The sequence below is a fragment of the Elephas maximus genome, chromosome 13, assembly GCF_024166365.1.
Source record: "Elephas maximus indicus isolate mEleMax1 chromosome 13, mEleMax1 primary haplotype, whole genome shotgun sequence".
In the NCBI taxonomy this organism is placed as follows: Eukaryota; Metazoa; Chordata; class Mammalia; order Proboscidea; family Elephantidae; genus Elephas; species Elephas maximus.
Window position 1 is genome coordinate 55,193,990 of NC_064831.1, and position 15,798 is coordinate 55,209,787.

At 44.0% G+C, this 15,798-nt stretch overlaps 1 protein-coding gene across 2 annotated transcripts in view; it reads left to right on the forward strand.

Moving 5' to 3' along the window:
- The window catches only part of SLC51B (solute carrier family 51 subunit beta), a 39,904-nt gene that overhangs the window by 22,729 nt on the left and 1,377 nt on the right, over nt 1-15,798 (forward strand). For both annotated transcript variants that reach the window (XM_049905288.1, XM_049905289.1), the window contains 2 exons: nt 14,127-14,308; nt 15,418-15,508. In XM_049905288.1, coding sequence (XP_049761245.1) covers nt 14,212-14,308; nt 15,418-15,508 — 188 coding nt within the window. In that variant the 5' untranslated portion in view covers nt 14,127-14,211. The remainder of the gene's footprint in view (nt 1-14,126; nt 14,309-15,417; nt 15,509-15,798) is intronic.

Genomic DNA, 15,798 nt, shown 5'->3' on the forward strand with positions numbered 1-15,798 from the left:
GCTGCTGCCTACCCTCCAACTTTATTCCACACCACTACCCCTCACCACCAGGCTTCAGCCACAGTGGCCTTCTCTTTGTTTCTCAAACAGTAAGCTCATTTCCTCAGGGCCTTTGCACCTGCTGTTTCTTCTGCCTCCCAGATATTTGCATGTTAACTCCTCCTGACTCAGTTTTGAGCTTGAGTGTCAGGTCCTCAGAGAGGCGTTTCTTGATGATCTTGAAATGTTAGCTCCCGGACCCTGTCTCTTTCTATATCATTACATTGTTTCAATTTTTCACAGAAATTATCACTAGCTGAAATTATCTTATTTACGTATTTGCTTTCTTTTTTGTTGCCTATCTCCCTTAGTGTGTGAGTGCCAGGAGAGTCTTGCTTACCATGTATTCACAGAGTAGGTGCTCAATTAATATTTATTAAATGAATGAATCACTCCCAAGATGATTAGGAGCTGGAGGTCCATGCAGGTCTGCTATGTTCCCTGTTGGGTCCCCTTTTCTCTGCACCATGCTGCCATCCACACTGACATCCACACTGTCCTCCACAGTCATCTACACTGTTATCCACACTGTCATCTACACTGTCGTCCACACTGTCATCTACATTGTCCTCCACAGTCATCTATGCTGTTATCTGCACTGTCATCTACACTGTCCTCCACACTGACATCCACACTGTCCTCCACAGTCATCTACGCTGTTATCCACACTGTCATGTACACTGTCCTCCACAGTCATCTACACTGTTATCCACACAGTCATCTACGCTGTTATCCACACTGTCCACACTGTCGTCTACACTGTCATCCACACTGTCCTTCACAATCATCTACAGTGTTATCCAAACTGTCATCCATGGTGTCCTCATCCACACTGTTGTCCACACTGTCCTCCACAGTCATCTACACTTTCATCCACACTGTTGCCTATGCTGTCATCCACACGATCATCCACACTGTAGTCCATGCTGTCGTCATCCACAGTCATCTATACCGTCACCCACAGTCATCTACACTGTTACCCACACTGTCATCTATACTGTCATCCATGCTGTCATCCACACTGTCATCTACACTGCCATCCTCTCCTTGTACACTGCTTAACTGACAGAGAAACTAAGCCCGTCACTTGATGTCACTCAGTCTTTTATTCTCATTTGTGAAATGGGAATCTCACACTGTGCTGAGCCAGCTCCAACGGTTGCTGGGGATGCAAGGAGCCAGTGGGCAGAAAACCCCAGAGCCCACAGACTATCAGAATTGATTGGGTCTGGCCTGGTGGGGAGCCCCTCACTCCTGCTTCCAAGGCTTTTCCACCCCATTCTGTTTTGCTCAGCTGCTTCCCCTGCTGAGTCATTGGCGCTCAAACGGCCCAAAAGCCCATCTCCAAAGGTCTCATTTTATAGCTCCTTTCAAGTAATTCACATGATGCTATGACCTCAGGTTGTAAAAGGCCAGTTGTAAAAGGCCAGGCTCCCTGTTCTGTGGTTAAATATTGATTATACCGGGGGACAGATGCCAGGAATGAGAACAACACAAACACTCCCGCAATGCCAGAAGCCACAGGCCACAGCTCCTCTCCATCCCACTCCCCCAGACTCGCAAGAGGGTCTGGGTGTTTTCACTTGAGGCCAGCATGTAAGAAGGAAATAATTGCGCTGGTGGCTCTTTTGGATTGTGAAAACCAGGTGAAGCTTGATTGCCCTGCGAGGACACCGATTTAAGAGGTCAGTCACCCCAGGGTAGCAGGGAAAGCTCGAGGCCTGGGCGTATGCTCAGAGAAGAGCTACCAGGTAGGTCCAGCTGCCATCAGGCTCTGCAGGCACTGCCCTCACCCCCCACTCCAGGTGACAGGCGTGCCTGCCTAGGAAAGCTCAGGGGCAAAGACCGTCCAGTGCTCTGGTGAGGAGGAGGGTGAGGAGGACGCAGAAATCAGTGCCTGCTCCCAAGAGAAGATCTAGGTGAGGCTTCAGGGTGAGTCCCCTCAACCTCCCTGGGGATGGCAGGACCAGGGACCTTGACAGGAATCACAGTCCAATGGAAGATGGTTAAAACAATCAAAATCCAAATGCATTGCCGTCCAGTAAATAAGTGGTATGCATCCGAGTTCTTGGAAGTCTTAAAAGGTCTTCCTCCCTGACTTCCACCTCCACCTTGATACATGACTCACACACAGTCATGTGTGAGAAGCTTAGCTAAGTATTATATTCATATCCACGTATTTTCTTCAGAATCTGTAGGTGTTCCTTCAGCTTTCTCAGAGCATTGGGTGTTGGAGGAAACTCTGTTTTCTGTCTAATCTTTTTGACGGGCGCTCTATCTCTCTGTCTGGCCAGTTCCCAGTGGTTGTTTTTGAGTGCTTTTGGCTGAGTGTCCAAAGGCTATTTCAGGCTGAGGTCTGTGGCCTCCAGATGGCAGTGTCAGAGGAAGAGGAGGCTTGAGATCGCCCCCGGGGCTCTCCTCGGTTTCTGCCTTTGCCTCTCTCCTTGTTCCACAGTTGGTCTGTTCAAAACCCTTCTCCTGTTTTCTTCCTTTATTCACTTTTTTCTCTATGCCTGCTCCCATTTTCCTCCTCCCTCACAGACAACTATCCCAATGTGTTTAATGTGTTTCCTTTTCTTGTATGTGTTCTTGTAAAATCTGTGTTGTTTCATGAGCATATATTTTGAATTATCATAAGTGGTTTGCTATGTCCCCATCTTGGAGGTAATTTCTTTGGGATACATACTCAGAGCAGAACTGCTGTATCCTGGGGTATGTGTATATTTAATTTGACTAATTTGATCTCAAGAGTCCCTGGGTGGTACAGTTAACGAACTCGCCTGCCAACCAAAAGGTTGGAGGTTCGAGTCCACCCAGAGGCAATTTGGAACAAAGCCCTGGCAATCTACTTCTGAAAAATCAGCCATTGAAAATTCTGTGGAGCACAGTTCTACTCTGACACACATGTGGTCGCCACGTGTGCGAGAAAACACAAGTTGTAAAAGGCCAGCTTCACTCCCTGTTCTGTGGTTAAATATTGATCATACCGGGAGATAGAGGCCTGGAGTGGGCACAACACACATACCCCCGCAATGCCAGAACCCACAGGCCACGGGTCCTCCCCAGCCCATTCCCCCAGACTCGCAAGAGTGTCTGGATGTTTTCTCTTCACCTGAGGCCAGCATATAAGAAGGAACGATTTGGGCTTGTGATTCTCCCGGATTGTGAAAACAAGTGGAGCTTGACCGCCCTCTGAGGACACTCATTCAAGAGGTCAGTCACCCCGGGGTGGCAGGGAAAGCTCGAGGCCTGGGCTGACACACGTGGTCGCCATGAGTCAGAATGGACTCAACAGCAACTGGTTTAGTTTGCTCTCCAGATAGTTGCCCAATCTACACTCCCTCTATCAGTGTGTGAGGCTGTGAACCCAGAGCCCCACCAAAACCCATTGCCATCAAGTCAATTCCAACTCGTAGTGACCTTATAGGACAGAGTAGAACTTCCTCATAGGGTTTCCAAGGCAGTAATCTTGTTTTTTTAATTTTTTTTTTATTGTACTTTAGATGAAGGCTTACAGAACAAACTAGCTTCTCATTAAACGGTCAGTACACATATTGTTTTATGACATTGGTTAACAACCCCATGACATGACAACACTCTCCCTTCTCAACCTTCAGTTCCCTATTACCAGCTTTCCTGTCCCCTCCTGCCTTCTAGTTCTTGCCCCTGGGCTGGTGTGCCCCTTTAGTCTCATTTTGTTTTGTGGGCCTGTCTAATCTTTGGCTGAAGGGTGAACCTCAGAAATGACTTCATTACTAAGCTAAAAGGATGTCCGGGGCCATACTCTCCGGGTTTCTCCAGTCTTTGTCTTTTTCGTGTGTGAATTAGAATTTTGTTCTACATTTTTCTCCAGCTCTGTCCTGGACCCTCTATTGTGATCCCTGTCAGAGCAGTCGGTTGTGGTAGCTGGGCACCATATAGATGTACCGGACTCAGGCTGGTGGAGGCTGTGGTAGTTGTGGTCCATTAGTCCTTTGGACTAATCTTTCCTTTGTGTCTTTGGTTTTCTTCATTCTCCCTTGCTCCCAACAAAAAGGGTGTAATCTTTACAGAAGCAGACCGCCACATCTTTCTCCCGTGAAGCGGCTGGTGGGTTCCAACTGCCAACCTTTCAGTTAGCAGCTGAGTGCTTAACCACTGCGCTGCCAGGGATCCTACTTAACAATCCAAGCCCCACTTTTTTAATGTTAGATTCAACAGACATAAATTACTCTATCAAATCCTGATTGTTATTGTTGTTTCATGCCATCGAGTCAATTCCGACTCATAGTGACGCTATATGACAGAGGAGAGCTGCCCCACAGGGTTTCCGAGGCTGAAATCTTTACGGAAGCAGACTGTCCCATCTTTTGCCTGTGGGGCAGCTCGTGGGTTCGAACCGCCGACCCTTCGATTAGCCTCAGAGCAGTTAACCACTGTGCCACCAGGGCTCCTTTTATTATTAGATGCCCTAAAGATTCCAACTCATGATGACTCCATGTGATAAATGCTCCTAAATGTTTACTCTTAATTTCTGAACAGTAGAGGACCAGTTACAAACTGTTCACAGATGGGCACTGGTCCACAGCCCACACCGCCTAGCCTTAGGCTAGACCTTTGGAATCAGCCTGGAGCCAAATGCAGCCCGGCAAACGCACATGTGCTGAAGTTAGAGGGCTCTGGAGTCCCTGGTGGTCCAAATGGTTAACACGCTTGGCTGTTAACCCAAAGGTTAGAGGTTTGAGTCTACTCAGAAGTGCCTCAGAAGAAATGCCTGGCGATCTACTTCTGAAAAATCAGCTATTAGAAACCTAATGGAAGACGGTTCTACTCTGACATAGATGGGGGCACCCTAACGAGGGTGCACCTGACCACAGCTGGTGGTGGTGGTCCTCTTCATGGGGAGGAGGAGCAGACAGTTCCCTCCCTGCATGTCTGATGGGGCTGTACTTAAGGGAGATATTTGGGCCTCAGCTTTAGTCCGCAGCATCCCAAGTGCATTTGTTCAGATATTTTGACTTATATTGGTCAGACTCATGGGGACCTGAGTTTCATGCCAACAGTGTCTTTCCACGAAGGGAGCAACTTTTCAGGGGTAGAACTGCTTGTGCCCACCAATCAGGATAGTTCCTTCCCATTGCCCACGTGGCTGAGATACTAGGTCAGGCATCTGAGTGTTATGACCAGAAAGGATGTCACTTCAACGTCTGTAGTGACTGGTTCTTATTCCACCCAAGGTGACCTTATTTTCAAAGTCTGAACACATCTCACTCTGGTCACTATGTATATAACGATCAGGCTTCAGGTCAGCAGTTCATGAAATCCCAGGCCAAAGAGGCGGGAGGCTAGAGGTCACATGACCCAGTGTTTCCCCAGGGTATATGAGTAGGAAAAAAAACATTTTTTTTTTTTTTTAACATGAGTCCTACAAGGTGATTTTGGGGGTATATAGGTCTACACTTTTTATTTTAATAATTACATATTTATATCTCTATGACAAGTGATACTCCTTTTTAAAGATTATGATAATAATACATGGGGTCACCATGAGTTGCAATCAACTCTATAGCAACTGTTTTTTTGTTATTTGATTTCTTGTTGTTGTTGAGAATATACACTAATTCAACTATTTCTACATGTACACTTCAGTGACATTGATGACATTCTTCAAGTTGTGCAACCATTCTCACCCTCCTTTTCTGAATTCTTTCTCCCCCATTAACCCAAGCTCATTGCCTTCTAAGTTTCCTCTCCAATCCTTAGAGTTGCTGTTGTCAATTTGATCCGATATACAGGGTTGCTATGAGTTGGAATCAACTTGACAGCAACAGGTATAGATAGTTCTTAAAAGAACACAATGCTCAAGGCAGACTTACTTTACTAATTAACCTAGAGTATTGTTTGGTTGGAGCCCTGGTGGCACAGTGGTTAATCAGTCGGCTGCTAACCAAAGGGTCAGCGGTTCTAATCCACCAGCCACTCCTTAGAAACCCCATGGAACAGTTCTACTCTGTCCTATAGGGTTGCTATGAGTTGGAATCGACTTGATGGCAATGGGTTTGGTTTTTGGTATTGTTTGGCTTAAAGAAGACTTCAGGGAATATTTTTGGTTCAAGGTTTAAAGATTATCTCAGGACAATCATTTTGGGGGTTCATCCAGCCTCAGTGGCTTCAGAAAGCCTGGATTCCATGAAAATCTGAAATTTTTTTCTACATTTTTCCCCCTTTTGATCAGGATTCTTCTGTAGGATCTTTGATCCAGACATTCAGTAATGGTAGCCGGGCACCATGCAGTTCTGGTCTCATGGCCAAGGAGGCAGTTGGTCATGGAGGCAATTAGCCACATAGTCCATATCCTCTTCCTGTTGCTGATTCTCCTTCTTCCTCTGTTGCTCCAGGTGAATAGAGACCAGCTGCTGTACCTTGAATGGCTGCTTTCAGCAACTGGTTTTTTTTTTTTTTTTTTTAATTAACTTTTATTAAGCTTCAAGTGAACGTTTACAAATCCAATCAGTCTGTCACATATAAGTTTACATACATCTTACTCCGTACTCCCACCTGCTCTTCCCCTATTGAGTCAGCCCTTTCAGTCTCTCATTTCGTGACAATTTTGCCAGCTTCCCTCTCTCTCTATCCTCCCATCCCCCCTCCAGACAAGAGCTGCCAACACACTCTCAAGTGTCCACCTGATATAATTAGCTCACTCTTCATCAGCATCTCTCTCCCACCCACTGACCAGTCCCTTTCATGTCTGATGAGTTGTCTTCGGGGATGGTTCCTGTCCTGTGCCGACAGAAGGTCTGGGGAGCATGGCCGCCAGGATTCCTCTAGTCTCAGTCAGACCATTAAGTATGGTCTTTTTATGAGAACCTGGGGTCTGCATCCCCCTGATCTCCTGTTCCCTCAGGAGTTCTCTGTTGTGCTCCCTGTCAGGGCAGTCATCGATTGTGGCCGGGCACCAACTAGTTCTTCTGGTCTCAGGATGATGTAGGTCTCTGGTTCATGTGGCCCTTTCTGTCTCTTGGGCTCCTAGTTGTTGTGTGACCTTGGTGTTCTTCATTTTCCTTTGCTCCAGGTGGGTTGAGACCAATTGATGCATCTTAGATGGCCGCTTGTTAGCCTTTAAGACCCCAGACGCCACATTTCAAAGTGGGATGCAGAATGTTTTCATAATAGAATTATTTTGCCAATTGACATAGAAGTCCCCTCAAACCATTTTCCCCAGACCCCAGCCCCTGCTCCGCTGACCTTTGAAGCATTCATTTTATCCCGGAAACTTCTTTGCTTTTGGTCCAGTCCAATTGAGCTGACCTTCCATGTATTGAGTGTTGTCTTTCCCTTCACCCAAAGCAGTTCTTATCTACTGATTAATCAATAAAAAACCCTCTCCCTCCCTCCCTCCCTCCCCCTTTCGTAACCACAAAAGTATGTGTTCTTCTCAGTTTTTACTATTTCTCAAGATCTTATAATAGTGGTCTTATACAATATTTGTCCTTTTGCCTCTGACTAATTTCACTCAGCATAATGCCTTCCAGGTTCCTCCATGTTATGAAATGTTTCAGAGATTCGTCACTGTTCTTTATCGATGCGTAGTATTCCATTGTGTGAATATACCACAATTTATTTACCCATTCATCCGTTGATGGACACCTTGGTTGCTTCCAGCTTTTTGCTATTGTAAACAGAGCTGCAATAAACATGGGTGTGCATATATCTGTTTGTGTGAAGGCTCTTGTATCTCTAGGGTATATTCCGAGGAGTGGGATTTCTGGGTCGTATGGTAGTTCTATTTCTAACTGTTTAAGATAACGCCAGATAGATTTCCAAAGTGGTTGTACCATTTTACATTCCCACCAGCAGTGTATAAGAGTTCCAATCTCTCCGCAGCCTCTCCAACATTTATTATTTTGTGTTTTTTGGATTAATGCCAGCCTTGCTGGTGTGAGATGGAATCTCATCGTAGTTTTAACTTGCATTTCTCTAATGGCTAATGATCGAGAGCATTTTCTCATGTATCTGTTGGCTGCCTGAATATCTTCTTTAGTGAAATGTGTGTTCATATCCTTTGCCCACTTCTTGATTGGGTTGTTTGTCTTTTTGTGGTTGAGTTTTGACAGAATCATGTAGATTTTAGAGATCAGGCGCTGGTCTGAGATGTCATAGCTGAAAATTCTTTCCCAGTCTGTAGGTGGTCTTTTTACTCTTTTGGTGAAGTCTTTAGATGAGCATAGATGTTTGATTTTTAGGAGCTCCCAGTTATCGGGTTTCTCTTCATCATTTTTGGTAATGTTTTGTATTCTGTTTATGCCTTGTATTAGGGCTTCTAGGGTTGTCCCTATTTTTTCTTCCATGATCTTTATCGTTTTAGTCTTTATGTTTAGGTCTTTGATCCACTTGGAGTTAGCTTTTGTGCATGGTGTGAGGTATGGGTCCTGTTTCATTCTTTTGCAAATGGATATCCAGTTATGCCAGCACCATTTGTTAAAAAGACTATCTTTTCCCCAATTACTGACACTGGTCCTTTGTCAAATATCAGCTGCTCATACGTGGATGGATTTATATCTGGGTTCTCAATTCTGTTCCATTGGTCTATGTGCCTGTTGTTGTACCAGTACCAGGCTGTTTTGACTACTGTGGCTGTATAATAGGTTCTGAAATCAGGTAGAGTGAGGCCTCCCACTTTCTTCTTCTTTTTCAGTAATGCTTTGCTTATCCGGGGCTTCTTTCCCTTCCATATGAAATTGGTGGTTTGTTTCTCTATCCCCTTAAAATACGACATTGGAATTTGGATCAGAAGTGCGTTATATGTATAGATGGCTTTTGGTAGAATAGACATTCTTACTATGTTAAGTCTTCCCAACCATGAGCAAAGTATGTTTTTCCACTTAAGTATGTCCTTTTGAATTTCTTGTAGTAGAGCTTTGTAGTTTTCTTTGTATAGGTCTTTTACACCCTTGGTAAGATTTATTCCTAAGTGTTTTATCTTCTTGGGGGCTACTGTGAATGGTATTGATTTGGTTATTTCCTCTTCAGTGTTCTTTTTGTTGATGTAGAGGAATCCAAGTGATTTTTGTATGTTTATTTTATAACCTGAGACTCTGCCAAACTCTTCTATTAGTTTCAGTAGTTTTCTGGAGGATTCCTTAAGGTTTTCTGTGTATAAGATCATGTCATCTGCAAATAGTGATAGCTTTACTTCCTCCTTGCCAATCCGGATACCCTTTATTTCTTTGTCTAGCCTAATTGCCCTGGCTAGGACTTCAAGTACGATGTTGAATAAGAGCGGTGATAAAGGGCATCCTTGTCTGGTTCCCGTTCTCAAGGGAAATGCTTTCAGGTTCTCTCCATTTAGAGTGATATTGGCTGTTGGCTTTGCATAGATGCCCTTTATTATGTTGAGGAATTTTCCTTCAATTCCTATTTTGGTAAGAGTTTTTATCACAAATGGGTGTTGGACTTTGTCAAATGCCTTTTCTGCATCAATTGATAAGATCATGTGGTTTTTATCTTTTGTTTTATTTATGTGATGGATTACATTAATGGTTTTTCTGATATTAAACCAGCCTTGCATACCTGGTATAAATCCCACTTGATCATGGTGAATTATTTTTTTGATGTGTTGTTGGATTCTATTGGCTAGAATTTTGTTGAGGATTTTTGCATCTATGTTCATGAGGGATATAGGTCTGTAATTTTCTTTTTTTGTAATGTCTTTACCTGGTTTTGGTATCAGGGAGATGGTGGCTTCATAGAATGAGTTGGGTAGTATTCCGTCCTTTTCTATGCTTTGAAATACCTTCAGTAGTAGTGGTGTTAACTCTTCTCTGAAAGTTTGGTAGAACTCTGCAGTGAAGCTGTACGGGCCAGGGCTTTTTTTTGTTGGAAGTTTTTTGATTACCGTTTCAATCTCTTTTTTTGTTATGGGTCTATTTAGTTGTTCTACTTCTGAATGTGTTAGTTTAGGTAGGTAGTGTTTTTCCAAGAATTCATCCATTTCTTCTAGGTTTTCAAATTTGTTAGAGTACAATTTTTCGTAGTAATCTGAAATGATTCTTTTAATTTCATTTGGTTCTGTTGTGATGTGGTCCTTCTCGTTTCTTATTTGGGTTATTTGTTTCCTTTCCTGTATTTCTTTAGTCAGTCTAGCCAATGGTTTATCAATTTTGTTAATTTTTTCGAAGAACCAGCTTTTGGCTTTGTTAATTCTTTCAATTGTTTTTCTGTTCTCTAATTCATTTAGTTCAGCTCTAATTTTTATTATTTGTTTTCTTCTGGTGCCTGATGGGTTCTTTTGTTGCTCACTTTCTATTTATTCAAGTTGTAGGGACAGTTCTCTGCTTTTGGCTCTTTCTTCTTTTTGTATGTGTGCATTTATCGATATAAATTGGCCTCTGAGCACTGCTTTTGCTGTGTCCCAGAGGTTTTGATAGGAAGTATTTTCATTCTCGTTGCATTCTATGAATTTCCTTATTCCCTTCTTGATGTCTTCTATAACCCAGTGTTTTTTCAGGAGGGTACTGTTCATTTTCCAAGTATTTGATTTCTTTTCCCTAGTTTTTCTGTTATTGATTTCTAGTTTTATTGCCTTGTGGTCTGAGAAGATGCTTTGTAATATTTCGATGTTTTGGACTCTGCAAAGGTTTGTTTTATGACCTAATATGTGGTCTATTCTAGAGAATGTTCCACGTGCGCTAGAAAAAAAAGTATATTTTGCAGCAGTTGGGTGGAGAGTTCTGTATAAGTTAATGAGGTCAAGTTGGTTGATTGTTGTAAGTAGGTCTTCCGTGTCTCTGTTGAGCTTCTTACTGGATGTCCTGTCCTTCTCCGATAGTGGTGTGTTGAAGTCTCCTACCATAATTGTGGAGGTGTCTATCTCACTTTTCAATTCTGTTAAAATTTGATTTATGTATCTTGCAGCCCTGTCATTGGGTGCATAAATATTTAATATGGTTATGTCTTCCTGATCAATTGTCCCTTTTATCATTATATAGTGTCCTTCTTTATCCTTTGTGGTGGATTTAAGTCTAAAGTCTATTTTGTCAGAAATTAATATTGCTACTCCTCTTCTTTTTTGCTTATTGTTTGCTTGATATATTTTTTTCCATCCTTTGAGTTTTAGTTTGTTTGTGTCTCTAAGTCTAAGGTGTGTCTCTTGTAGGCAGCATATAGATGGATCGTGTTTCTTTATCCAGTCCGTGACTCTCTGTCTCTTTATTGGTGCATTTAGTCCATTTACATTCAGCGTAATTATAGATAAATAAGTTTTTAGTGTTGTCATTTTGATGCCTTTTCATGTGTGTTGTTGGCAATTTCATTTTTCCACATACTTTTTTGTGCTGAGGCGTTTTTCTTAGTAAATTGTGAGATCCTCATTTTCATAGTGTTTGACTTTATGTTAGTTGAGTCGTTACGTTTTTCTTGAGTTATGGAGTTGTTATACCTTTTTGTGGTTACCTTATTATTTACCCCTATTTTTCTAAGTAAAAACCTAACTTGTATTGTTCTATATCGCCTTGTATCACTCTCCATCTGGCAGTTCAATGTCTCCTGTATTTAGTCCCTCTTTTTGATTATTGTGATCTTTTACCTATTGACTTCCATGATTCCCTGTTATGTGTGTTGTTATTTTTTTTTCTTAATTAATCTTAATTTGTTTGTTTTTGTGATTTCCCTATTTGAGTTGATATCAGGACATTCTGTTTTGTGACCTTGTATTGTGCTGGTATCTGATATTATTGGTTTTCTGACCAAACAATATCCTTTAGTATTTCTTGTAGCTTTGGTTTGGTTTTTGCAAATTCTCTAAACTTGTGTTTATCTGTAAATATCTTAATTTCGCCTTCATATTTCAGAGAGAGTTTTGCTGGATATATGATCCTTGGCTGGCAGTTTTTCTCCTTCAGTGCTCTGTATATGTCGTCCCATTCCTTTCTTGCCTGCATGGTTTATGCTGAGTAGTCTGAACTTATTCTTATTGATTCTCCCTTGAAGGAAACCTTTCTTTTCTCCCTGGCTGCTTTTAAAATTTTCTGTTTATCTTTGGTTTTGGCGAGTTTGATGATAATATGTCTTGGTGTTTTTCTTTTTGGATCAATCTTAAATGGGGTTCGATGAGCATCTTGGATAGATATCCTTTCGTCTTTCATGATGTCAGGGAAGTTTTGTGTCAGGAGTTCTTCAACTATTTTCTCTGTGTTTTCTGTCCCCTCTCCCTGTTCTGGGACTCCAATCACCCGCAAGTTATCCTTCTTGATAGAGTCCCACATGATTCTTAGGGTTTCTTAATTTTTTTTAATTCTTTTATCTGATTTTTTTTCAGCTATGTTGGTGTTGATTCCCTGGTCCTCCAGATGTCCCAGTCTGCATTCTAATTGCTCAAGTCTGCTCCTCTGACTTCCTATTGCGTTGTCTAATTCTGTAATTTTATTGTTAATCTTTTGGATTTCTACATGCTGTCTCTCTATGGATTCTTGCAACTTATTAATTTTTCCACTATGTTCTTGAATAATCTTTTTGAGTTCTTCAACAGTTTTATCAGTGTGTTCCTTGGCTTTTTCTGCAGTTTGCCTTATTTCGTTTGTGATGTCTTGAAGCATTCTGTAAATTAGTTTTTTATATTCTGTATCTGGTAATTCCAGAATTGTATCTTCATTTGGGAAAGATTTTGATTCTTTTGTTTGGGGGGTTGGAGAAGCTGTCATGGTCTGCTTCTTTATGTGGTTTGATATGGACTGCTGTCTCCGAGCCATCACTGGGAAACTAGTTTTTCCAGAAAATCTGCTGACTGGTACGCTGGCTTCAGGCTCTGAAAACAATCGCTGCCTCTCCGTATTTGTTTGTTCTCCATCTCTAAATCTGTGTTTGTTGTTCAGGGTTCGTAGATTGTTACGTATGTGATCGATTCACTTGTTTTTCCGAGTCTTTGTTGCAAGAGGGATCGGCGGTAGCGTCCACCTAGTCCGCCGTCTTGGCCCCGCCTCAGCAACTGGTTTTTAATAATATAAAGTTTCCTTCTAAAAATCTATTTTAATTAAAGTGTGGCTTAATTTGAAGAAAAATATTAATAATAAAGGTAGTACAAGAATAAATCAAAAATTGTGTTTTGACTGAGCTTTGGTAAACACAGCTTAACCTGTTTTTATTTTGTAGGGATACAAGCAGGCTCAAATTAAGGAGCATGGGTTCGGGTTCAGGTTTTTCAGCTGCAAACAACAGAAGCCAAATCTGATGATTTATCCCAAAGAAGAAGTTACCAGGGGATTGCAGAACCCAGGGCCATACTGACCAGTCAGGTCTCGGGATGGGGAATTTCAGCAGCCAGAGTTGGCAAACCAAAACAAATCCTTGCCATTGAGTCCATTCCGACTCACAGTGACCCTACAGGACACAGTGGAACTGCCCCATAGGGTTTCCAAGTAGCAGCTGGTGGATTCATTTGCCAACCTTTTGGTTGGCAGCCAAAAGGCTCTGAGCCACCAGGGCCAGAGTTCGCAGTGACCCCTAATATCAGCTCTGGGTCACTGGTTTGCCAATCCCCAGGAAAGAGACAGTGATAGGCCCGCCTGAGCCACGTGGGAAAGAAAGGGGCCGTGGGCGTCGGGTGGGACAATGCAAAGAAACCACAGTGCAGGACTGCAGGTGCTTTGGAAGTGGGGTGGGAAAGTCGTCTGCATGGGTCTGTCCTCTTCATTCTCAGATCAGTGCTCCTTCTGTGCTGAGTTTTAATGAAGATTTGAGTCACTCCACCCCTATGGTCTCTGCCTCTCCAGTCCCCTCCTGCTCCTGAGTTTGGGCTGTTCTGGTCCCATAACGCTGGCCAGAGGAGGGCTGGATTTGGGCATCGTTGTTGTTAAGTTGCTGTTGAGTCAGTTACAACTCATGGCGACCTCATGTGGGCAGAGTAGAGCTGCTCCATAGGGTTTACGAGGCTGTGACCTTTCAGAAGCAGACCACCAGGCCTTTCATCCAAGGCACCTCTGGGTGGGTTTGAACCACAACTTTAAAGCTAGGAGTTGTGCACTTAACTGTGCCACCCGGGGACACCCTGGGCAGGAAGAGGAGGCTGAACGAGGATGGCTATCCAGTCACACACTCTGCTTTGTTTCCAGGAGTCCTCAGGGCCAGAAAGGCAGCTGGGGGGCCAAAAGGCCCTGAGAACTTTGTTGCCAGGAACACACCCCAACCAGGAGCAGCATGGACCATGGCGAGGGGGCTGCCAGAGCCCCAGCTGGCACTGCTGTGCCTCAGGAGTTGCTGGAAGAAATGCTTTGGTTTTTTCGGGTAGAAGATGGTAAGTGGCAGGAAATTTGGGGTGAGGGGAAAATGTTCCTCAACACATGGAGTAGAATTTGGCTGAAACCCGGTGACACGGGCCTCCTCCTCCCTGGCAGGCCACACATTCCTTCTCGGCAGGGGCTGAGGCTGGACAGCCAGGACCCAGAGGGCTCCGACACACCGTGGGGGCCAGTAACATGATGTGGGAACGAATGACACCCTCTTCTTCTCAGGGTGTGGTCACCCATTTACCCATCCATCTACTCATTCAACAAATATTTATTCAGCTCCTACTGTGCTGCAGACACTGTTCTTGGCACTGGGGTTCCAGTAGCGGATAAAACACAACAATCTTTGCCCTGGTGGAGTGTGCGTTACAGTGGAGGAGACAGAAAATAAACAGAATAAATAGCTACAATGCAAGGTGTGTTGGTGATGAGTAAGGAGAAATTAAGCCAAGAAGGCGGATAGGAAGTATGTGGCAAGGGTGGAAGCATCTGAAACTGGATAACGTGGTCGCATAAGGTCTGGATAAGAAGGCGACCTTCGAATAAAGACTTGGAGGAAGTGAAGGAATTAGCCGTGCAGAGCATGTGAGGAGGGACATCCCAGGCAGAGGGAACAGCAAATGCAAAAGCACTGAGGTTGGGTAGCGTCTGTTTCGGCACAGTGTGGGCAAACCGTGACTGTCCAAATTCAGGTTAGCCATTTTTATGTATTACCTGCAGCCAGGTGTTAAATCCAGTTTAACTACCACTCCCTCCCTTCCTTTCTTCCTTCCCTTCCTAAACTATACAAGCCCAGCAGCTTCTGGTCAAACTGAAGATTGTGCAGTGTGTCCTGGCCAACCTCTCTTCCTGCACATTCTTCTTTACTGTGCCACTGCACTGCCATCTTCCCCGTTAGGTTAGGGCTTCTCCAGAGCAGTTTGTCATCTTGTCTCCCCCACCCCCTTTCAGAATGGTGGTTCCCCCAGACAAGAGGGCTCATCTCCTCCCACCGCACCCGGTCCACAGCAGGGGCAGTTGATGCTGTGAGATCCGTCTGAGTCCAAGCCCCAACTCCTAGTGGGCCCGAGGGGCACCTGGCCTCTCCCTCAAAGCTGTCTTGTGTGTCCCTCCTCAGCATCTCCTTGGAATTACGCCATCCTTACCCTGGCCTCCATGGTGATCGTGATAAGCACCATACTCCTGGGAAGGAGTATCCAGGCAAACAGGTGAGGTGTTGGTCTGGGGGTGGCCTCTGGAGGTGGGGACCCTGTTTTTCCAGAGCGTACCTGTGACTCTGCCCAGGCAGGGGTCACTTAGAGGCTTTGACTGTCCACCCTCTGGTTCAGAAAAATGCAGCCTTTAGGGCCCTTACAGGGAAGCTGTTGAAAACCCAGCAGCTGTCCCTGATTGCTGCCCGACCTCTCCACCCCAGCCCTGGCCAGCAGGCAGGGCAGGGGCTGGTGTGCCTCAGAGGATATAGTCTCTGGCTCTTCGGTCACACAGACCTGGTTCAAAT